We start from the raw sequence: 23,759 nt of genomic DNA, 5'->3' as shown, positions 1-23,759 counted from the left end.
AGGGTGTAGGAACTGAACCAATGAGTTCACATTACAAGAAAGGTTTATTTGACTAAACATTCAGAAGAACTTCCTGTCAAGTGTGAGAACTGCCACTTTCAACAGTCAGAGAGACTTGCTTGGAAAGTGATGGAGCCTTCCTGCTGTAAGTTTCTAGGCAGTTTTAAGAACAAAGCAGCTATTGTGAAATGCATCCTTCTGCTCTGAGGTTGCCTGTTTTGTTAAGGGGGCGCAGGGTTAAATCCAATGTTGTGTGAGCCTTAGTTCCCAACAGCGCCTTCATCTCCCCCCCACCTGCACATGCCTAACCCTTGTGAGGGTGTAATGGAGGGTTGCAAGGTGTAATGGAGGGTTGCAAGGCAGAGAAACTGAAGTTCCATTTTGCAAGTGCACAGACCCTAGAATTTCTCTCGTACTCCTCTTTTTGTACGAGTTGGGACCATATATTGCATTCTACACCCCTCCCCCATCATTTGTAGTAAGATGAAAAGAGAAGGTCCAATTGCGAAGTATTAGAAGGAAGGTGATTCTCTCTCTCTCTCTCTCTCTCTCACACACACACACAAACACTCACACACACACACTCACACACACACCCTTGCAGGCAATTCAACAAGAACTATCAAATTGTGGTTGTGGGGTGTAGGTATCAATGCGGTCTCCTACACACATTTCACACATCTCTGCAACAGCAGGCTAATGAGTTAGTTGCCTTCTCTTAAAAATGAGCAAGAAGTAAACATCAGCTGTGGTTGCACACTCACATAGAATACCTACCACAGAATCAGTATCGCTGTTGTTGCTTTCCCTGCACCATTTCCTACATGTTTTTAAGTAGATTAGTAACTAAAATCGAGTCGAAAAACTGTTAGACCTAATGAACGCATTTTGCCTGTCTTCTAGCTACAATGATCCATCGTTTTATGAAGAATGCAAGGCTGAATATTTGAAGCAAAGGGAAGAGTTCAGAGAAACAGGAAATCGTCGAAAGCAGCAGAGGCTTCCTACAAGCATGTAGTCAAAGTCTTAAATGTTCTGGCTTACACTTAAACTTTATATACCTTTGATATCATGGAATTGAATAGATCTTAAAATCACTTTTCCTTAACCCACTTGCTGAAATAAATGGAGCTTGTATGCTATCATATTGTAATACAGGAAGCCAAGAAAGCATGATCCTCTGCTTAAAAACCTCAAAAGAAAAGTTGACCAAATCAAATTTAAATCAAAACTTTCCTAAGTTATTTTTATTTTTTAAAAAACCTCCTGCAACTAACCCATTTGCAGAGACATCTCTTTCAACACTTCTGGGAATTTCCAACTTTCACACCTACTTCCATATTGATCAGACTGGCTGGATTTGTGTACGAGGAGGCAGCCTTTAGACTTTCTATGGTACCTCAAGGCAAAAAGCCAGAGCAGGAAGCCTTTGGTTTTTTAAAAAGTAGAAAATGCTTAAAGGGGGCAGAGCCTTATTTGTCTAATTGAAGACCTTGCTAAAACAGCAATGCATGAATGCTTCACAAACTCACAAGTTCCCAAGTGATTTTAAAACTCAAAAGTTTTGCTTGGGAAGGGAGGGAGAACTGTGAGAAGCAACTGAATGGCAAATTCAGATTACAGCCATTCTTCCCCTTCTAAAAGCTAAAAGTTTCCCTCCTTAAATTAGCCCCATATTTTTTATTGCTGTATCCCACAGCAGTGTAAAAAGCCATAGGAAGTTGCCCTTAGGCTAAGCTTGTCCACCCACCCACTGTTATCTATGTGAAACAGCAGCAGATGCCAAGGGGGGTGCCTTCCAGCTGTTAGTGGACTACAACTTCCACCAGCCTTAGCCAACATGGCAAATGGTCAAGAATGGATGGAATGTGCAGGCCAGTAACATTAAAGGGCACTGCATTGGCTATCCGTGCTCCAGGGTTTCTTACAGGATCCTTCCCAACTTTATAGCCTGGAGATTGAGTGTGGCATTTTCTGCATGCAAACACTTTATACTATTGGACTTCTGCAGGTTAGGACTCATGTAGCACAAATCATGTAAAGTAGGCTCAAGGATTCCTTGGTATGGTAACACCTAGACTAGAGTATCAATGTGTGGAATGGGAAGGTGAAAGAGAAAGAATAACCACTTCAATGAGTAGCTCACCTAAAGAAACTGAGCTGGTTAATGTTCTTACTACATCATGGCACCTCATAAAACATACAAGTCTCCTCCCACTTAGGAATTCATTTACCTACACAATGTATTTAGATGACTATCGCTATGCACAGTAAGGGAGCAACAAGCAGCCCAGCAAGAAAAATAAAAATCTACGAAGAGATTGCTGAGGTGTAGAATTATGCACCAGATATTACAAGTTTCATTCATGCATCTTGCAGTTGTGGACATTTCTGAGGTACAAAAGCTACGTAGCAGTCAAAAAAATAATGACTACTTGCATCAATTTATAGAAAGCCATTTTCAAAGAAAAATAATTTATTTAAAAATACGACCATTTCTCCAGTACATTGTTTAAAATGTTAACTGTGTCAGTGTGCTGGACAGTGATACTTATTCAAGGCCCTGTAACCCCAAGAAGCAGCCTTGAAAAACACATCAGAGCTCTGCAGCCACATGAGAAATGGCTTTTGCTGCTTTGTTATTACACAGGTAGTTGGTTCTATCAGCTAAAGTCTAGTGACTTGGATTTATTTTATGCATATTGGATTCTGTTCTATTACTCTCCAGGAGATTGTACTCCCTTGAGTCAGCTATGTTCATTGGTCAGAATAAATTCCAGCATCTGACACCATTTCCATTAATCACAGACAAGCCAGGTTATGTGAGCGAGATAAGAGTATCGGGTGAATGGTATGTACCTTATTTATGTATGCCGTTCACTAACACAGTAGAAGTCATCCTTTCTCCCTCTTCCACAGATAAAACTCTCTCCAGTATGAGACAAAGAATAAATATTTAAACTGCAATGCAAGGAAGGGAAGACTTAGCCACGTTTCTTTTTTCAGAAAATCACTGATATGCTTGCACTGCTCTGGAACACAGCACCCAGGCAAGTGATTTTTATCATTTAAGAACATGCATCTTAAATGGGGTGAATAACCTTTTTTTCTTCTCTCTCCCCCCCCCCCCCGGTGTATCTGTCAGGGGCCATAGGCCAAAAGCAGGCAGGTCCAGAGTCAATACTGGGTGTGGTTACACTTTTCCTCTCCACTCAGCAGGTTACTCTACCAGATGATATGAACATCAGCAGAGGGCTTTTGGAATTGGGCCAAGGCTTGCAGGTTGCTCACTCCTGATCTCTTGGGTCCAATGCAGATTTTACTTTTCCCTAGTCATGTTTCAAGTCCCAAGTTGGGAAGGAAGGAGGAGGGTGGCATAATGCATTAATTTGTAACCGTTGAAATGATCAGATGAGATTCTGGCACAGAACTAGGGAAACCTCGGAGCTGATATCTCAACTGTGTTGTCAGCCCTCACCAGCCCTTTCCAGCATGAGAGAATCTTACTCCACTGCATCTCAAAAGGCCAAAGAGGAAAAATTATTGCTTGGAAACCTGGACATTAACAGGCTCTGAAAGCATCCACTATTCTCTACTTGGAAACAAATCAATAATGATTAATAGGTTTTGCCACAAAATATTAATTTCAGCTAATCAGTAATATAAGGTAGGGACCAGGAACTTAAGAATTATTTGACTGGCAATAGTTAGAATATTGAGTGACTATGTACATACAGGTAATGTTTCTGACACTTCAATGCACCTTATGAATATAGGACATAAATTTTATCATAGATTAAATGCATTTATCATATTACAGTTCTTCCTGCTTAAGGCGCCTGGAGGTTTCTACATCAAAGCAGTCAGTGAGCTTAGGAGTCATAAAGCAAAGTTTTTGGTAACTGGCAGATAGGCACCCGAACGGTCACTGCATTTTGGCTAGGATCATACCAGAACACCACTATCTATGAAGGAAGGATTTGCCATTAAGTTTTTAAAGATTTCTACTCCATTTCTACTACCTCAGATTCTTCACTGCAAGGCTAAAGATGATACACAGCTGAGACAGCAAATCTACTCATTTGGCTTATTGTTTTAGTCACAATCACTTCAATCATTTACCTCTTCTTCCCAGCGCACATCACAGAGTATGGAACAAAAACCAGACGCTGTTTCAGAACTGGAAGTAAAACCTACATCACATTCCATTGTTTACCTGAGAGGCCTGAAGGAAGAGACAGTGTCAAAAAAGGAGAGGGGGAAGGACATTCTCGAAGCTTTGTAGAAATGTCTGAAGATACTGTATTTTTAAGCAACATTCACACAATTAGCTGCAATGTACAGCTTTTGTTTTACTCTGAGGCTTAATACTCTAGTAATTTGCAGGAGTGCAATCCGAAGACTGGCTTGTGACTCGTGTATTCTAGGCCTTACACCATATACCATTTCTTTTGATGTATATGGCCTGCTTTCAAAATTAGACAAGGGAAGAGTAAAATCACCCTCCTTCCCATTAGCTACTTTCCTCTTACGTCTATGGGAGCCCATTCGGAGCTAAATCAAGTTCCACAGTTCTTAGCTCTTGTGCAGGCAGTTTTGGTTACAGTGATCCAAACTGTTCTCTGGAAAGTTTAAGTGAGACGCTCTGTTTTTCGTTTCCCAAAACACTGTCTCACTAGGTTTTGGAGGGCTTGGGAAGACCCAAGAATTATCTTCCAGAGAGCTCTTTCCGTACGAATTAGGTTCCTGAAATGGAGAGTCGTGAACTGGGATAAGTCTCTCGTCAGTGCACGAGGGGGAAGACACAGCATTGCTGAAAATGTGGTCGCTCGGCGGAAGTAGCCTCTTTTTGTACACAGCTCCAGAAACAGCTAAATAAAGATCTGTGGTGTCCCTTTCAAGGTCTTCAATACACTGAACAGGAGCACGCGATGGCACTGTGGAAACAGCAGAAAATACCTAATTAACACAAGAGACACTCAAAACTGATACAATTATACTTCATTTCAGTAGTCAAAAGCCAATTACTCATAATGCATTTCTTAACTTCTGTCCATTCATTTGGCTTTACTGCAACTTAGTTCTTCAAGAACCTCAATACCCCATTGTTTAACTCGTTGAGAATTAAGTACCGGTACATCACCTACATAGGAGAATAAATCCAATCTTCTCATTGAATGGGACTTCTGGGGTTGACAGAGTAAAGGAAATGGCAGCTTCTTGTTGTGGTTTCTTGAGGGCTGCTTGTTCCTCTCCAGGCTGGGTCCCGTACGTCTTCCTGCTTAGTGAACACACTCACCAGTTCAGCTATAAAAGTGTGTGCGTGAGGAAGAAATGCTAAAAAGGAGGGTGACAGGAGAAAAGCTCACCCTCTCCTCTACTTTAACAGTCCAGCCCTCTGCTGCTCCCCTCACATCTAGATAAATAAGCAAAAAGGGGGGGAGCCTTAAAGCAGCAGAGCATGGGATGTAGAGTAGGGGGTGGGTTTTGGTTCCATCCCTGTAGGTTAACAGTTAACACTCAACCCCGGCTTTATAGCTGAACCAATGAGCCTGCACCAATTAGCTGGTCCAACGTTGCATGGAAATAGGTGACTGCTTATGTTCTTGAGCAGGGATGACAAAGCTGTGCTCTCCAGATGTCGACTCCCAATTTCCATTGCCACCCAAACAGGAAGGCCCATAGACCAGGGATGATGTGAGTTATAGTCCAGCAAAAAACATAAGCGCATCTATGGTGGAATTTAATGTTCTGCTCTTCCAAGTGATCCACAAAGAACAATACCCTCTCCTCCCCCTGAGCACTATTCTAGGGGTTCTGTACCCGCAAAAATAAAAATTGGGGGAGCACAGGGAGAAGAGAGGAAATCCCTGTGGAGCAAGTGGACGTCCTTGCACAGGGCTTCCCCTGACATGGCTGGTTAGGTGAACTTCACGCCTAAATTGTAGAAGTGCTTTCTGGGTCAAGGTTTGACTGTGTATAAAGCAGCCCTGAGGATTAATGAATTGTCCTAGTAAACAGCTAAGGAAAATGTAGCATGCATTTTCTTTTGGGGCGAGGGGGTCCACCTCACCTGCTTTGGTTTTGTTTTAAGAGAACACTATTTGTACAAGAATGCATTTGAAAAATGAAATGTCTGTTGTTGCTTTTTCCAATATGAAGTACTTGTGGTAAAAAAAGGTCAAATGCAACTAAACTTCACACCTCAGCCTTGTACAAATAAGCAACACTTGACCGAGGAAAAAAGCCACACGGGGAGAGAAAAACCACATTTTTTTAAAAAAAAAAACCATCAGCAACACCTTTATGTGTTAAGTTGACCATTATGAGACGGAAGTCAAGGGAGAAAACGGGGAGGTAGGCACAATAACAAAAAGGGGGTTTCTGAGCTTCAACTGATGAGGTTTTGAAAAGAAGTAATAGGATGCTGTATTTCAAAATGATGCAGCTTAGGTCAGCAACTTGCATTTCCAAGACCTCATCCTGCAAACTCTGACTTGCCTTTCTTGGTTGCAGATGGGATCAGTTTCAGTTTTCTGAGCATTTCCGCTTGCACTTCCGTCACCAGATGCAGATTAGACATCTCCCGCTTCAACTCCCAGTACGCTTGCTGAACGTTTTCACTGAAACATTTTAGAAGTTACAACATTTCAGCTTTGCTATATGCCTCAGTTCCTGTACTACTATGAACTACAAAAAGCTGCTCTAAACAAAAGTAGTTGGGGGGGGGATCTCACAGCACTATTTCCATGTAAACAATTGTACTCAAAATTATTCAACCCCCACTGCAAATCAGGTTTATTATCAAAATTTACAGACTTTCAGCTGTTGGCAATGAGCAAATCAAACAAAAGCAACGGAAATAGCTCAGGAAATAGCTGGATATAGCAAGTTTTAAAATCTAACAATCTAATCTAATGATTCAAATTCCTGAAATAGCCAGGCTAGTTTCCTAGTGTGATAATGGCCCTCTATGGGTTGTTAAGGTAACAAAGCAAGTGGCGCTGTGCCAGATGACAAATGGATGAGTCCCCCTCCCTCAACATGCTGGTAGTTAGGAAAGACAAAGGCCAGAGTTGAGGGGTGTGTGGGTGTAAGCTAGGAGCTGAAGGAAGAAGCAGGTTGAAGCCTCTGAGAGGGAGATATGCCTGATTTCTGCTCACATCCAAGGCTGTGACTACGGGTGTAGCAAGACCCGCTTGGGGTGTTAATGCTGTGATACTGTCAATCAGAAGCTCAGGTTGTATATATGTGTAAACCATATATCATAAAGACGGGGGAGCGGGTGGCACTGTGGACTAAACCACTGAGCCTCTTGGGCTTGCCAATTGGAAGGCTGGAAGTTTGAATCCCTGTGACGGGATGAGCTCCCACTGCTCTGTCCCAGCTCCTGCCGACCTAGCAGTTTGAAAGCACGCCAGTGCAAGTAGACGAATAGGTACCGCTGCGGCGGGAAGGTAAATGGCGTTTCCATGCGCTCTGGCTAAACAGAAGCACTCCTTTTGCAGGAGAGGGATACATCCCAACAAGTAATTAACTGAGTGATATTTAACCAAGTCATACTCCTAGTATGTCTTAAATCCACTAATTTCAATGGTTCCCCTCCAAGTATGACTAACATTGTATCACCTGCTAACTTTGAAGTGGTGTTTGGCATTACAAATCCCATGCAGAAAGAAAGCCTTATTCATGAATGGAAGAACACCTAGTTTCTGTGAAAAATGCAATTTGTAGCTTCTTGCAGAGTACTTTCAAGCACAAGACGTTGCTCTTGTACAGACTATGACAGTCTGAACCCTAGATAAAACATTGCTCTGCTTCAGACTGCCCAGCAAAAAAAAAAATCAGTCTCCGCATAACAACTCAGTTGCTTCTTATATTACAAAAAGGCAAGAACTCTGTTCCAATGTGGATCGGGTCATATATGTCTATCATCTGGCAGAAGCCCCCCCACACTCTTTGTGTAAAGAGTTCCCCCATAAATACAGGAAACTGCTTTCACCGGTCTTTAGGAAGATAACAGATCGGCCACACTCAATGCGGACAGAGTTCTCGAGAAGCAGCATTTCATGTACGGTAATTACAAGTATCTCCTTCAACCCAGAAATGATAGAACAGAAGTCAAGAAGCACGTAATAATAGGCAAATACACAGGTTTACAGTCAAGTAGAGACCACGCTTAGTTGCAATGTTTGATGACCAGTCTAAGCAAACAGCGCGCCCAACTGCTAGCTTAACTTAGCTGCTAACCCTGTATTTCTTTGTTGAAGCAAGACTTTTAAAAAGCAGGATGCTGTCACACAAGGGAAACATCTTGAATATTCTTTTCTCTCACTGATGGACTTACGTTCCAACTGTGTATCAATATCCCTTAAAACTCTCAATTACTGCACAGTTTTCAGTTACTGTAGTTCTCTCCAAACTAGGAGCAGCATAATGAGTTCTGCTGCTGTGCTTTGTATGGGTGGATATATTATACCCCAGAATCCAAATCTCAACTGAAAAATGAAGGTGCAGAATTCTGGCTTGAGACTGGGGGGGGGGGGGAAACCAAGCAGGAATCCTGACACTGCAAACAAGCTGAAAGGTATACAAAACTTTCTAGAGAGGTAATAAGGGGAGGTCAGGTGTTATATCCTGTATACACCTATTTTTTCTCAGTCGCACCAACAAACAGAAGCTAATAAGATGCAAACTTTTGTATGTTGCTTTTCTTTAAAGCTATTGCAGTGTCATTCAGTGTTACTCAGTTTTGCTTTAGTTGAGATATATTAAAGTGCAGTGTGTGTTTTTTTTTGCTTACGACTACCATCATTGTGATAAAAGCAATTATTAAGAATTCGCCACCACAAATTCTATGAATCGAGTCAAAATACGGTAATTCCTGTTGGCAATGAAGTCGCCCAGCCCTATCTGCAGAAGTGCTTCGCTGCCGATAAGCAACAATTCATATTCAAAGAATCTCTTGTGTCACTGACAAGTGACAAATATTTCACAAGAATATTAGGTAAGTGAATATTGACATTAATATTAAAGCAAAGGGTACTTGCTGAAAGAAACATTTCAAAGAACTTCCTCTAGGTGTGAAAAGAGCTGTGGACTTGTTTTCACAGTCGATGTGAATTACATAAAATAGTTGGATTTTTAACATAAAAGTCTGTATGTGCTAATTTACATACTAGGCTGTTACCAGAGAGATGCTTTTAAAAAACTTCTTTTAATAGAGTGAAGGGCTAAAAAGTGTCACTTAGCAAATTACCTATTTGAACATTGTTCTGGAGAAGCAAAAACCTTAGCTGGCTAGCTCATTAAGTCGAATAAAGGATATACCATATGGGTTATTAACATAGTGGAGGCCAAATGAACTGCCTTTCCTTCCATTTTTCCCAATGCAAGCTACGAAATAGCTACCATGTCCTCTTCTAACCAAGTCCTACTTCTCCCTCATGTGGAAAACAAGGAAAATGCATTTCTGAGGACTGAAAACATAAATAAGAATCTTACTCCTTTTCTCAATATTTAGAGGAAGAAATGGGGCTTGGTTAGAAGAGGCTTAACTACATCAACTGTACTTTGAAGAGGGAGAGAAGGTCCCAGATTGGGCTGTGTGTGCTCTCTATACAAATTGTCTCCAGGACAACTGCTACAAGAGTAGGAGCAGGCAGTGCAGACTGTAGGTTATTTCTGTTCTGCAGCTGTACCGGTTTCTCTTGCAGTTTCCACCCGGACAATGTGATGGACGTTTGCTAGGCAAGAAGCAAATGCTGAAAAACAGGACAGCCCTGTGCAGCATTCCAAATAAGTGTTTCAAGTAACACGTTACCATATAAAGTCTTACAGAAAGAGCAATTTAGCAATACGGTAGGGACAATGTGATGGATTCCCTTAATTTCACAATGCCTGCATTATTTCTTCCAACGTGCTTCAAGTTTGGTTTCATGCACATTCAGTGTTGACTGCAAGCGCTAGAGAAAAGCCACTCTTTCTCATAAGCCACCTGAACTCTGACTTGAGTTTTGTGAAGATGTTTCACATCAAACTAGATCTGATGTTGCAAGAGGGCCAAAGAAGAACACAGCAAATGCTTAGGAAGGTTGCACCACAAAGGACTTCAACTTGCACTTAGGAGTGGAACCTCAGGGAGGTGCCTTCAACTGCAAATAGGATTTTTGGATCCTTTTAATGTGATCCACTATATAACTCTACTGGTTGGATTCCCTTGTACTGTATCAGATATGCTGCAACCAGTTTATCATTTGCCTTCAAAATCTGAGCCATTGAGTTTTATGCAATGTAGTGCTATGGTAAACAATCCACTAACGCACAGATTTCTCCCTGCACAATGGGACATTTCCTCCCCACACATCACCTAAATTTGTTCTGGGGAAAACCGCATGTGTTAACAATAAACCTTGCACCAGCACAAACTATGTAGTTGCATCCTGTCCATTGCTCATAACTGGGTAGGTTTTCCACAATTAACAACTTATTTTATCAACACAGATTGCTTGTTTATTTTAAGATACTTCTACTCCACATCTTTTGATCAATAAAAATCTCAGTATGCAATGGAAGAGAACACAGCAGCAGCCAATGAAGAATGAGAAAAGCACAGCACTTAATGTACTGTAAATATGAAATGTAATTATTTTCACTCATCATCTACACAGGGGTGCCAAAACTTTTTTCAAAGAGGGCTGGATTTGATGAAGTGAACGTGCGTGAGAGCCAACCAAAGTTGACCATTTTGAGGATTGAAGTTGTTGAGTTTTTTGGGGGATTTTACCCCAGGAAATAAACTGCCACAGGGGCCGGATTAAACCGACCGGCAGGCCGGATTAGGCCCCTGAAATGGATTTTGGACATGCCTGATCTACAGGCTTATCAGGATCACAGTGACACAAGCCTCCTTGGGGAGAGAATTTACAGCCTCGGTGCTGCCACTGAAAAGGCATGTTCCATATAATTGCCTACTGTACTTATGATGTCAAGAAAACACAGAGCAATACCTCCGTAGATTTCTTGAGTGATTGGTTAGGCTCCTATGAGAGAACACTATGCTAAGGTTATCTGGTCCCGGACTGCTCGGGGCTTTCAAAAGGGACAAAATCTGCACTTTGAATTCAGCCAAAATCAACTACAGTGGTACACCTCTACTTACGAATTTAATGCGTTCCGAACACACATTTGTAAGTCGGAAAAATCAAATCCCATGGGAATGCATTGGGAGAAAAAATTCGTAAGTCGAAGCAACCCTATCTAAAAATTCGTAAGTAGAAAAAATCCTATCTAAACCGCATCCAAGATGGCGGACGGAGCTCCATTTGTAAGTAGAAAAATTCGTAAGTAGAGTTATTTGTAAGTAGAGGTACCACTGTATAAGCCAATAAAGCCATCTCAAAATGCATGTTACATGCTTCAGATACTCCTCCCCTGCTTTTGCATACAGTGGTACCTCAGTTTGCGAATGCAATCCGTTCCGCGGAGGTGTTTGCTCGCCGAGGCATTCGCTTGCCAAAGGCATGCTTCTGCGCAGACGCGAAGCGCCGATAGAGATCGCGGCTGCGCATCCGACGCTGCGGAACCCGGATGTAAACACTTCCGGGTCTGCGGCGTTCGTAAACAGAGGTAGTCGTAAACCGAGGTTCCACTGTAATGGGTGAACTGTCAGTTCTGAATACTCTTCAAAGGTAGCCCCACTATGAACTACTTTAACATGCCCTACCTGGATGTCACTAGGGTATGACTGTGTTCATACCTTCCCCAATTTAGCATGTCTTCAAAGTAGTGCCTTCTTTGGACTTAAGTAATCTCACTTAGAACTAACACAGAGGTGACTAACCTAACAAAGTTAAAACAAGTTCATGGGATCTACATACCTATGAATGCTTATCTGCTGTTGGATACACTCTCCATTTGTTAAACTTCCTTCCTGGGATACAACCTGGGGGGAAACAAAACACTTGGCTTTGAAAAAAGAATGGGAAAAGTCTGCCTTGAAGTAAAAGGAAAAGAAAGGTTTAAAAGCAAAGTTGGAAAGCTTAGCAGGCAGCGGTAAGGTAGGCTTTCAATGACATTTTGAATCAACCAAGTGTTGATACTTCATTGACTCCACCACAGTGATACTAAGTGGCATGGGACTTATTAACATGGCAAAGTAGAGTACAGTATTGGAAGCTTCAAAGTCCTGTAACAAGCACTTTTGAGGATAAAGCTGGTCCCCTCCATGCCAACCTAGAAGCTATTGTGATAGAGTTCTGGTAAACATGTTATTAGAGGCAAGAAAGCTTCCTTCAAAAAAGGTATTGTCCAAACGAAGAGAACGAAAAGGAACATATTTTAGTAGCATATGTTAGAAGTATGATAACATGGCATATAGAAGAACAAGCATTACTGAATCTGAGCTGTCATGGCTTCTACAAGGGCATGTAATTTCTCAAGAACCTATTAGGGTTCTTTGAGAGGATCAACAAGCATACAAATAGCAGTGAGCTGGTTGACACAGTGTACTTGATTTAAAAAAGAAAATGATGTAGCTCAACCAGGATTTCTAAAAGGAGAGGTCCTCTTGTGGCTCACAAATTGGTTAAGTTGCAGAAAACAGAGTAGAAATAAATGGGCAGTTCTCCGAATGAAGAAATTAGAAAGTGGAGTCCCTCCAAGGATCAGTATTCAGACATGTCCTTTTTAAGTTGCTCATAAACAGGAGAGAGCAGTGAGATGGACAGGTTAAAGCAAAAAGAATTTCAGAGGGACCTCTACAAATTTAGAAAACGGGTGGGAAATGGAAAATGCAATTCAATGTAAGAAGTATAAAGTGATGCCGGTTGGGACAAAAAATATTAATTCCACATATATGCCCGGCAGGTCTGAACTGGTGGTGACTGACTAGGAATGAGGGTGTCAAAGCAGACAACATGAGGAAGACATCAACCTAGTGGGTGGCAGCTGTTCAAAAAGGCAAATTCCGCACTAGGGATCATTAAGAAATGAATTGAAAAGGAAATGTTATCAAAGAAATGTATGGAGCAGCTGCATTTGTAATAGTACTGTAAATAGAATTTTTAAAAAGTATTTTTAATGGGATAAGTAATGTATGTTGACTTCCCTTCCAACTTGTGTTTGATATTCAATAGATCTGGTGTGCAGGGGTGGGGTGACAGGGCGGCGGGAACAATTCTAGTCCTTGACCCTGTCAAGGTTAGTTACACCACTAGAGTCACATGTGAGTAGGGCTCATTTGATTACTATCATAAAAAAGGATCACTCACACAGGCTAATCACATTAGATAAACTACATGTGCAAAAATCCTTATTCAGAAGCTGGTGACAGATGCAGTTATCCATTCTGAATTTTCTTCCAACCAGCGGTTTCATTCTAAAAAAATCAGAACTTCCTAGCTGTCAATAGTGCTTGCATTTAGCTTCAATATAATCATAGTGATTATAGGGTGAACTTGCTTGAGTCATACTACACTTACAGATGGGAGTTTACCGAAGTAGAATAGTGTGACTGTGTAACAAGAACCCACACGTAATGAAATTACGTTTCAATCAGCTTCTACAGGGAAACAACTGGAAGAAAGGATTATTTATGAATAATCCCACCCAAATCAGCAGAACCCACAAATAAGCACCATAAATTACATGCTCGGTTCAGCAAATTTTAAGCAATGGGATTGAAAAGGAGCCAGTTTTGATATCTGGAGGGCTAGCTAACAGGAATTCAAGCCAACATCTTGTGCTTAGCTCCATCTAGTGGAGCTTCTTGAAATTTGCAATCTAGTTTCTGTTATGTGAGAGACATTTATGTTAAACCAAGTTGTCATGTTAAACCAAAATAATGGTAGATGTAATCAGCAGATTCACAGATTAGCCATCAAACAAAACCAAAGTGAGAGACAGGGCCATGACATTCTATTTGCCTTCCCTCCCAGGCTGTTGGCAATTTTGCGGCTTTAAAACCAATTGAGACTGCAACTTGAGGTAGCACCTGCTAATGTGTGTAGTTATCTAGGCATGAGGAGGCCAGAAAGATCAGCATCAAAACAGAGCTGAGTAGCATATCCATTGCATTCCCCTCATGCAGATAACTAAGTACTAAGGAGGAAAATACACTACCTGTATAGTTGTATGAACACATGTTTCGCAGATAACTGGCAAGAATTTTTTAAAAATGAACAAACCATTAGTTCTGCAAATGCAAATAACTCTGGGAGGGTGAGAGAGGGCTTGCTCAATCACATGCCAAACCTCTTTTGAAAAGACTTCAAAAGCAGTCTGGCATGGAAGTCAGCTGTTCCCAGAAGCTGAAAATCTCACCAAGTCTTTTAAAGCTTTTAGGTGTGCTTCACAACAACTGCCTCAGCCCCGGCCAATACCTTTATAATAGTTTTCCACAGCAGAAGGGCATCAACATTAAATTTTACATTTTCACATCTCCGCAACAGAAGCCATAACGCACTAGTACCTTCTGAATAGATTTCTGTAGTTCTTTTCTAAGATCATTGCATTCTTCCCTCAGCTTCTCCAAATCCTGTTCCAAACTGTGCACTTTTAGGGCATTATTCAGCTTGTCTATTTCCCAACTCGATGGGGTAGAGTTCAGGCTCTTCATCACTGCAAAGAAATATTAAAAAAAACACTTATTATTCAGTCAGAACATAATCAGACATTAAGAATGGTGGGGTTGGATTCAAAGCAAAGGCTCAAAATTCAAACCTCGGACATTTTTAGATTTAATTAGAGTGATCACATTATTAAGAAACATGTGGCACTGAAATAATTCACAGATGTTCATATGTACAACAAACACCATGTATTACGTTATGGGTCTTTTGTAATATGCTATAGGCTGTATATGTGGCTCATTTCATGCGGTTTTGACCTCTGGAGGCATTCATTACTTGGGATAAGGATACCCAAATAATAATGAAATAAATAAATAAATAAATTACTTTATTTATACCCCTGCCATCTTTCTGGGTTTCCCTAGCCACTCTGAGTGGCTTCCAACAAAATATTAAATATACAATAAAACATCAAACATTAAAAAGTTCCCTGAACAGGGCTGCCTTCAGATGTCTTCTAAAAGTCAGATAGTTGTTTATTGCCTTGACATCTGATGGGAGGGTGTTCCACAGGGCAGGCACCACTACCGAGAAGGCCCTCTACCTGGTTCCTTGTAACATCACTTCTCGAAGTGAGAGAACTGACAGAAAGCCCTTGGAGCTGGACCTCAATGTCCGGGCAGAACGATGGGGGTGGAGATGCTCTCAAAGAACATTCTATCTATGTGTGCCATCATTCACCCAAGAACCTTCTTTGGATGCACCAAACCTCTGAGGCATAGATTGCAGGGGAAAGGATATACACGGTGCTGGCACAACCATGAAATGCTCTTCCAGGTAGCCTCACCTGGCACATACATCAGTGTCATTTTGGCGCAAAGCAAGCATCTTATTTTACCATGCTTTTTAATCCTGCAGACAAGCTCCTATGCTGCTTGGTTATAATCTCTCTAATACATTTATGGCATTTTATGTTCGTGTACTAATGGCTTCTGTTTTTTTACTGTAATGTTAATGTTTTGTAAGCCACCCTGGGAACTCACTGAAGGGCTGGGAGTAAAAATCAAGACTTTTGAAAACAACGTATTTTTCTGAAAGGGCTTTGGAATGTGACTTTTTAAAAAATAAACAATGTTTGTTTGCCATGTTTACCGACGGTTTGACCAATTTTATGATTACACCTGTGCTGCATTTTGATGTTGCACAACACTTTACTATTTTTCCTAGGCAAGTGGTGTTAGTTTTGACAAGGTGTAGTAAGATGTGGAGGGAAGATTTCAATGTGCAAGAAGCGGCAGTTAGATCAATGCAAACATATGGCAGAAGTACTGTACATTCTTGCATTGCATTCTTTCAGCTGCTACGGTGCCTATAGCACAAACATGTGATCTCCTTGCATAATCGGTCCACATCAGCAACTTGTGTGCACGGCTGATGTAAACATAAAAGGAAACGCAAAAGGTTTCTTCCCATTGCCAGAGGTCATCTCAGGAGGTATTTCTGGGAATTCCCAGATATGCACATGTACTTCCTGTATGAAAATACACTGTCAATGCTAAGTGGAGCATGCAAAGGGTGTTGCTATACTAATGTAACACCCGGTGGGATTGCCAAAGGATTAATATGGCTAACAACACAGACCCCGCTCCTTGTTAACCTGGCAGACCAAGATACATCGTGAAATGTGGCATTGCTGCAGATTTTTTTTAAAAAAGGGAGACCTTGGGGCCTGTAACGGCAGGAAAGCGCTCTCTCTTTCTCTGTGTGTGTGTGTGTATATATATATATATATAACTGTAAATATATAATTCGAAAAGTTGTATGCCTTTTGTCTGTTCTTTATGCATTTGGATACTCCTCAAGCTACTGAAACCAAATTTTGTATGATGGTTTCTAGTATCAGTGTTTTCATCTGTTTGGCTACAACCGGCTGTCGTTCTGAATCAAGATGGCAGACTGAACCTGACCAAACTGCCCTGATTTTAACAACTTATTTTTTAAAACATAATTATTTTGGGGTTTCTCAGAGTTCCCAAAAAGCGCACACACACACACACACACACACACACCCTAGCCTTCCCACCATTGTGAAGCAATGCATTACTTGGCAAAGTTAACAGCCAAGATTATGAACCAGGCAATGGGCCTTCTCGGTAGTGGCGCCCGCCCTGTGGAACGCCCTCCCACTAGATGTTAAGGAAATGAACAACTATCTTGACTTTTAGAAAACATCTGAACGCAGCCCTGAAGTTGCTCTTGTAATTATAAATGGGGGCTACAATATCAAGGACTGCTTTGTTTGGCTGTTTTACTGTCAATTTAGCGCTGGCTTTTGATGTTAGCGCTGTTATAAGTAGAGATTTTACAAAGTTTTACACAATATTCAGCTTTGTATTTTTAACTATGTCGCTCAAAATGTTGATTATAAATCTTTCAAAATAAAACGCATAAATGAAACTGACATGAGCAGCAAATGCAGACCCATCCTCTCCCTCACACATCCATAATTGTCTAAGAATGAACACCATAATGTTTTGCTTCTGAACAGTAATGTGTAATAATATTCCTTTATGCAAATTGTACACATTAGCAGAAATGCATGCATACTGGCCACAGGCCTTTGTATACGGAGGTACAGCTTCGTAGTCTAGCACAAAAATTTTACACTCTGAGAGACAAGGAGCACCTTGTTGAGTTTCCACTTCAGTTCTGAGCTGCAGGAGCTCCACTTCTTTGGACTGCAACTGCTCATTCAAATGTTTCAGGGATTCGGTGTTCTCTTTCATCTAGTTCGGAGAAGGAACACATTGCCAGGATTTAGTCTGTCCAGCTTTCCAATCAATAATAAAAATCCATACATGCCTAACTCTTAGAACTAAATGCTAGCTAGCTCTACTTCATGAAGAATTGGCCAAGCTGTCAGATGCTTGGTTTCTAAAGCACCGAAGTCAAGATCAGATATAAATGCCACAACCCTTCAGAGTATGAAATACAGCACTTTTTCTTTAGGCACAATACCAGATCCTGTGGCTATGAGGTAAGGCTCTCCAACTGAGATCAATTAGTTAGCAGGTTTTCCAAATTAACTACCCCTTTTCTTTGTTTGTTATTCTTTGCTTTTATCTGTTCTCTGCCTTCTCTGCACCACATGGGGTTTTTCTCTCCAGTTGTCACTGGCTGCACACTGCATCTCGGGAAGGATTCTGTAATCTGAAACTTCTGTAGCATTTCCTTTAATAGTGAACACAGGTGGTTGAGTGTTGACAGAGTTGGAGCCAAACGTGCCCACTCAAAGAAGACTGAGACATGAGAATAGCTGAGTGACTCCTGAAGAATGCAGAAGTAAAAACACGGACACACAAAATTAAAACCAAAAGGTTGCCAAAGAAGAAAAGGAAAAAGGAAAACTTTTTAAAAGGACCAAGCATGCTCAGTGGCCTCCAGTAAGCAGAGATGGCTGAGTGTCAACTGGAAAAGAAAATAGTACAGTACATCAGAAAGGGAGGGTAAGCAGGGAAGAGTGATCTGGTACTCCCCCAATGTTGTTGGGCTACAACTCCCATCATCCCGGACTTTTGCCCATGCTGGGTGGGGCTGTTGTGCAAGGGGGGATGATTGGGTTGTCTTTTTTATTATATACAGTCATACCTTGGTTGTCGAACGGAATCCGTTCCGGAAGTCTGTTCGACTTCCAAAAACCAAGGCGTGACTTCCGATTGGCTGCAGGAGCTTCCTGCACTCAAGCAGAAGCCGCGTGGGAGGGTCAGCTTCCAAAGAACATTTGCAAACCGGAACACTCACTTCCGGGTTTGTGGCGTTTGGGAGAGAAAACGTTCGAGTCGCAAGGTGTTTGGGATCCAAGATACGACTGCATTTTGTAGGGGGTTTTTATATTGTGTTTTTAAGTTGCAAACCACCCCAAGAGCTACAGGTAAAGGGTAGTATACAAATTGAATAAGCAACAGCATCATCTTTAAAAACAACATTAACATCTGGAGGGCCACAAACTCCCTACCCAGCTTAGTATCACAGAATCGCAGAGCTGAGAGTTATCCGGTCCAACCCCCTGTAATGCAGGAATCATGAGGGAGAGCGTATCTGGCTAGAAACCTAACATCAAAGTCACAATATCCTTTTATAAACCGCACTCACATAGTATCTTTCTTTTAACCTACTGCAAAGCACGTACCATTTTATCCAGTTTACTTTTCAGATTATCCCGTTCAATACAAGCCTCTCGATATGCTTGGTAGGCTTTGTTAACCTGCTCACGGCCTACGGAGCTTGTGCTTTCTTCCAAATGGGAGCCAAGAACCTAGACGATTAGAGGAAAATGCCAAAATTACATCTTTCCTAGCTTTGTTACTCGAAGAGCATCAAATTTACGGTAAGTACTTCAAGTGAAAGAAATTAACTGGCAGCCAGTAAACATGGGTCATTGTACACAGCATCTGCTTTGCATACAGAGCAGCTCAGGTTCAATCCCCAGTATCTCCAGGTACAGCTAGGGGAGAACCCGCTCTGAAATCCCAGAGAGCTGCTGCCAGTCAAAGTAGACAGAACTGGGCTGCATAAACCAATGGTCTGACTCAGCAGAAGACAGCTTCTTGCAATATGGTGCATAATTTTTTTATTAAGAAGTCTCCTACCATCCCCTTTGTGTTCAATTATCCTACTCGTTGCTAAAGAACAACAACCAGGTACTAATTACGGTATAATCATACCAGAAAAGTAATGTTTTGCTATTGAAACGTTTGGCAATTACTATTTTCACAAGAGGAGACTCTTGAGAGTCCCATGGACTGCAAGAAGATCAAACCTATCCATTCTGAAGGAAATCAGCCCCGAGTGCTCACTGGAAGGACAGATCCTGAAGCTGAGGCTCCAATACTTTGGCCACCTCATGAGAAAATAAGACTCCCTGGAAATGACCCTGATGTTGGGAAAGATTGAGAGCACAACAAGAAGGGTACAAGAGAGGACGAGATAGTTGGACAGTGTTCTCGAAGCTACAAACGTGAGTCTGACCAAACTGCGGGAGGCAGTGGAAGACAGGAGTGCCTGGCATGCTCTGGACACGACTAAACAACAACAAATTTTCACATTTAAGTGCACAGGGAAATCCTAGCCATGTCTACAATGGGTTCCATAGGAATCCCTCCCAGCTAAGTGTGCATAGCACCGCAGCCTTAAGGTACCTTATCATTCCCCCCCCCCCCAAAAAAGGCATGTTTCTGTGAATTGGTAAACAGTTACTTACCTTTTCTTCTAACACTCTTACTCTTTTCTTTAAGAGGGAGTTCTCCCTTTCTGTCTCTTTCAGTCGTTTTTTGATATCTTCATAAGCAGTGACAAGTGCAAAATGTGAAGCAACAGACTCTTCGCCTGAATACACGGGAGTAGGAATTTCTCCATCTTGCTTAGGATGAGTGTCTGCTTTTTCATGGTTCAAAATATAAATGTCATCTTCGGCTAGTTCATCCATGGCAGCTGAATAATAAAAAAAAAAGCATAATGTTATGAAGCATCCTAAGTATATATCACAAGCATTTAATATCTTTCACATTGGAAGAAATGCTGCAGAGCATTTGTTATAGTTTAGCCTCTACCACAAAATGTCACCTCAAGCTTAGAATAATTTTCCCACTATAAAATTATGAAGTGGTTCTCAGATGACAGTAAAGTACTGATGATAAAAATGGCTATTTGATTGTTTTTTTTATCAAAAACATATTGGAAGGGATCCTTCCACAAAACCTCCATTAATATGCTATAATACAGTGGGCAAGCAGGAGTGGGCATTTGAAAGTGAGCCTACAGCTTAGAATCCATACAGCATCAATACACACTTCAAATGAAATTTGATTCTAAACCTGCTAGTTGATTCCCCCTCTCCCTACGGATTTAGTGTTTATTATTTTTCACTCTTGGCGAGTTACATCTAGCTTTGATTCAGTTTGAATGCATATTTTGAAATCCACTCATGGTGTTGAAATGCCTATTTTAAAGTTTAGAAGAGAAAGAGAGGGCCCAGGGAATTTCCTTTTGGTGCAACTTCCTTTTGGTGAGATCAGAGCATAATTTAAACACATACATAAACCACAGCCTCCTCCTTTCATGAAAAAATAAAATAAGCTAATGAAAAATGTTAGGTACTAACATTTAGTACCTAACTTCTAAAACAGGAAGTTCAGCAAGAAAGCTTCGGTTTCAAACCTGTCTTAGTAAATAAAGTGTTCGAATCATATGTTTACAGTGCTCTTAGACAAGAGATGCAAGAATGCTGTTTGGTGGAAAGGAAGGTAGCTCAGCTGGTTAGAGCGTGGTGCTGGTAACACCAAGGTTGCAGGTTCGATCACTGTATGGGACAGCTGCATATTTCTGCACTGCAGGGAATTGGATTAGATTATCCTCAGGGTCCCTTCCAACTCTACAGTTCTAGGATCTCAGAATTTTAAGTTGAAAAGAAGGACTCTTTGGAAATATTTATCTGAGAAATGGGATTCTGCACAACATACGTAACAATAATGTTATGAAGACTTTACAGTGCAGTTGTTGATGAGGTCTCTGGATTATACCTCATTCAAAAGTTCTAAAGTTATATCATGGCCTGGAGAAGCAAAGCTTGGGAACAAGTGTCTTTAAAAAAAAATCTTCTAATGATCGTACTGTTTACATAAGAACTTCTTCAAGTAAACATTCCCGGAGTAAGAGCCAAGTCTTAGAGAAAAAATATATCCTCACCAAATCCCTTCGGCTACTTGCGCCCATGTCAAAGTCTCAAGTCCTTTCCCATTTTATATAGGTGTTGAGTTTTCTGAACAGTATATGGTGCATGGGCTAGCTCCAACTTTCTTCCCTTTTTTTTTTGGCAAGGGTGCCAACTTGATCTAGTAAAACTCCATATCTTTCTTAGGTGGGAGGTTGGAGAGGAAAAATGAACACACAGCTGAGAAACCATCCCAGAGTCTCCTGCAACTTCACAAGCAACCGTAAAGCAAGTCACTTGATTCAAGGATAGACGCAAAGCAGTCGGAACTAGGAGCAGAGGTCAGTAGTTTTGGAAAGAAACCTTGACAGTTGCTTTGACCCATTAAGGCACGAGAGAGAAGATGACAGTGTTCTTTGGGCATGGACTGTGGGCAAAGACTTCTCCACTGATCTCCAATTCCTCGTGCCACAGAGCTATTATCAGACAATGAGAGGGGCATGGAGCTATAGATCCAGGAAGAAACATTGTAGACTGTTTTACAGAATTGTTTTTTCCTATGTATGTAAATATTTCAAGGCAAGGAAAGCAAGTGTTGTGAGTCACATTAAAAGTTTAATTCAACATATTGAATAACTTAGTGAAACACTTCTTTTAAGTTGATTTACATGTCCTTTAAAACATGTTGTGTGTTGGGGGTTATTGTTTTGTTTTTGCTCCTGTTTTTATTAGATCTTTTTTAGGTGAATGGCCGAGATCTTTGGGTGAAGGGCAATATACACCTCTATATTCACACACACACAGCAGGCAGTCACCATCACAAAATTTGTCCCAGCTTCCCAGTCTGTAGCAAAAACAAGCACATTTCTTCAGCAAGATGTGAAATGGCTTCTGCTTCCCATTTCAAACAAGATCTAGAAAGGTTCCAGATTCTTAAGGCCAACATATGAGATGGGACATTTGTCAGAGCTGCAACACTTCACATGACCCAGCATTTATTTAAGACACACAGGTCTTACCAAGGTGCTGCACTACAAACAATACCAAGGTGCTGCACTACAAACTTACCGTAGGATCCTTCTGCTCGTGGTTCTCAACGTGGGGCACACGCCCCACAGGGGGCCAATTTGATATTTAAGAGGGGCAATTCGAGAACGAATTATTAACAGTGGCTTCCTCCACGTGAATAGGAGTTCACTTTTTGAATAATAAGCATTATATGTCGGGGGGAGGGTGCAATCGGGATTTTAGAGATGCTTAGGTGAGGCATGCCCAAAAAATAGTTGGGAACCACCGTTCTAAACCTTTTAAACTCTCTACACACATCGGCAGCACATTCGGGGTGAAAAGGCTAGGTGAGAGGTTCACCGACATGCTAGTTTCCTCCATTCGCTTGTTTTGTAGAGGGCCGCTTAGGTTGCCTGCCGTCCGAGAAACAAACCATGGAGCGTTTACCTTCCATTCAACATGACGGGGCTTAGTTTAAATGTGAATTCTATGAGCCACCCCCTCTCCCACCCCCCTTACGGTTTGCAGCAGTTGCAACCAGACACGGGTTTGTCCTGCCCCGTCTCGTGAGAAACAGGCCACAATCCTGGTGGTGGGCGATGCGAATTGCGGGGGAAGGGGACGAGGATACCACCCTCCCCCACACACACCAGGTATATCCGGGGGAGGGACGGGGGGGGGAACGAGGCGAGGCGCGCCGTGAGGGAGGAAAGGGGTATTACCTGCAGCCAGCGAAGGGTTACCTGCGGACAGCAAACTCATCGCGGGCCTTTGCCAGGGCTCCCTCCCTCAGCAGCTCGACGTGGCCCTCGCTCCGAAGCCCCAGAAACTCTTCCTCCTCCGCCGCCGCCGCCTCGCAACGGTCATCGTTCTCCGGCCAGCCTCAGAGTGGAAGCAGTAACAGCAGCGGCCGCGGAAGAAGCAGCGGCAGCAGCCAATAGCGGAAGCGCCCGCAGAAGTCCTTTTCTCTTTCCCTTTCCCTTCGCCGCCTCCCTCGATGCAGCGCCGGCTTCCGCCCTCTCTCGCCCGCCTCACGTGATCCCTCACAACTGCCGCCGCCGTCCCACCTCCGCGCTGGAAACCAAAGCCTCGCGACGGTCCGAGCAAAGAAGCGAGTCACGCCGGGATTTGTAGTCCTTGCGCGGGGGTTAAACAGACGGCGAAGGGCGCTGTTCCCAGCGTGCAGCGCGGGCGCGCGGAGCATGGCGGGATTTGTAGTGCCGAGTTTCTGTCAGAGCCTCGTCTCTGGGGAAGTTGTGTCGTGAGGGGACGCTGTTTCTCGTCTCTTAATGCAACGGCCGCGTGCACCCTGACCTTGGAGTGCGTCTCACTGGAATGAGTGGGGCTTACTCGCGAGTAGGCATGCATAGGTCTGTAGTGCCAGGATGCTTCCAGACAAAGGGCTTGGATGCTTGTTTTTGTTTTATTTTTAAAACACTTCTTTATAATGATTTGTAGTCGAGAGGATTTCA

The 23,759-nt window shown here is 42.1% G+C and overlaps 2 protein-coding genes across 4 annotated transcripts in view; one reads left to right on the top strand and one right to left on the bottom strand.

Annotated features, from left to right (window-relative positions):
• CMC1 (C-X9-C motif containing 1) overlaps window positions 1–5,839 on the top strand; it is a 50,990-nt gene extending 45,151 nt beyond the window's left edge. Inside the window, exon 4 of the mRNA XM_035128761.2 lies at window positions 904–5,839. Coding sequence (XP_034984652.1) covers window positions 904–1,018 — 115 coding nt within the window. The 3' untranslated portion in view covers window positions 1,019–5,839. The remainder of the gene's footprint in view (window positions 1–903) is intronic.
• AZI2 (5-azacytidine induced 2) lies at window positions 3,188–23,307 on the bottom strand. Of its 3 annotated transcripts, none has more exons than XM_035128758.2 (8): window positions 23,010–23,307; window positions 19,831–20,060; window positions 18,760–18,885; window positions 17,257–17,356; window positions 14,471–14,619; window positions 11,880–11,944; window positions 6,502–6,623; window positions 3,188–4,937 (listed from the first exon to the last, which is right to left on the bottom strand). In XM_035128758.2, the coding sequence occupies exons 1-8, from the start codon at window positions 23,047–23,049 to the stop codon at window positions 4,576–4,578; spliced, it is 1,194 nt and encodes a 397-aa protein (XP_034984649.1). In that variant the 5' UTR covers window positions 23,050–23,307; the 3' UTR covers window positions 3,188–4,575. The 3 variants fall into 3 exon arrangements, with proteins under 3 accessions (XP_034984649.1, XP_034984650.1, XP_060136638.1); XM_035128759.2 differs by having other exon boundaries at window positions 23,031–23,307; XM_060280655.1 differs by lacking the exon at window positions 18,760–18,885.
• Between the last annotated feature and the right edge of the window lie 452 nt (window positions 23,308–23,759).

This window comes from Zootoca vivipara, chromosome 12 (assembly GCF_963506605.1).
Source record: "Zootoca vivipara chromosome 12, rZooViv1.1, whole genome shotgun sequence".
Taxonomy (NCBI): Eukaryota; Metazoa; Chordata; class Lepidosauria; order Squamata; family Lacertidae; genus Zootoca; species Zootoca vivipara.
Note: the sequence above shows the minus strand (reverse complement) of the source record. Positions and strands in the feature narration are given on the sequence as shown.

Excerpts from the sequence above, each read along its gene's own strand:
- AZI2 (XM_035128758.2), bottom strand. The coding sequence starts at position 23,049 with ATGAGTTTGCTGTCCGCAGGTAACCCTTCGCTGGCTGCAG. Across the intron at positions 18,886-19,830 it reads TAAGAGTGTTAGAAGAAAAG|GTTCTTGGCTCCCATTTGGA; the intron begins GTAAGTAACTGT and ends CTAATCGTCTAG. Across the intron at positions 6,624-11,879 it reads CAGCAGATAAGCATTCATAG|TGAAAACGTTCAGCAAGCGT; the intron begins GTATGTAGATCC and ends AAAATGTTTCAG.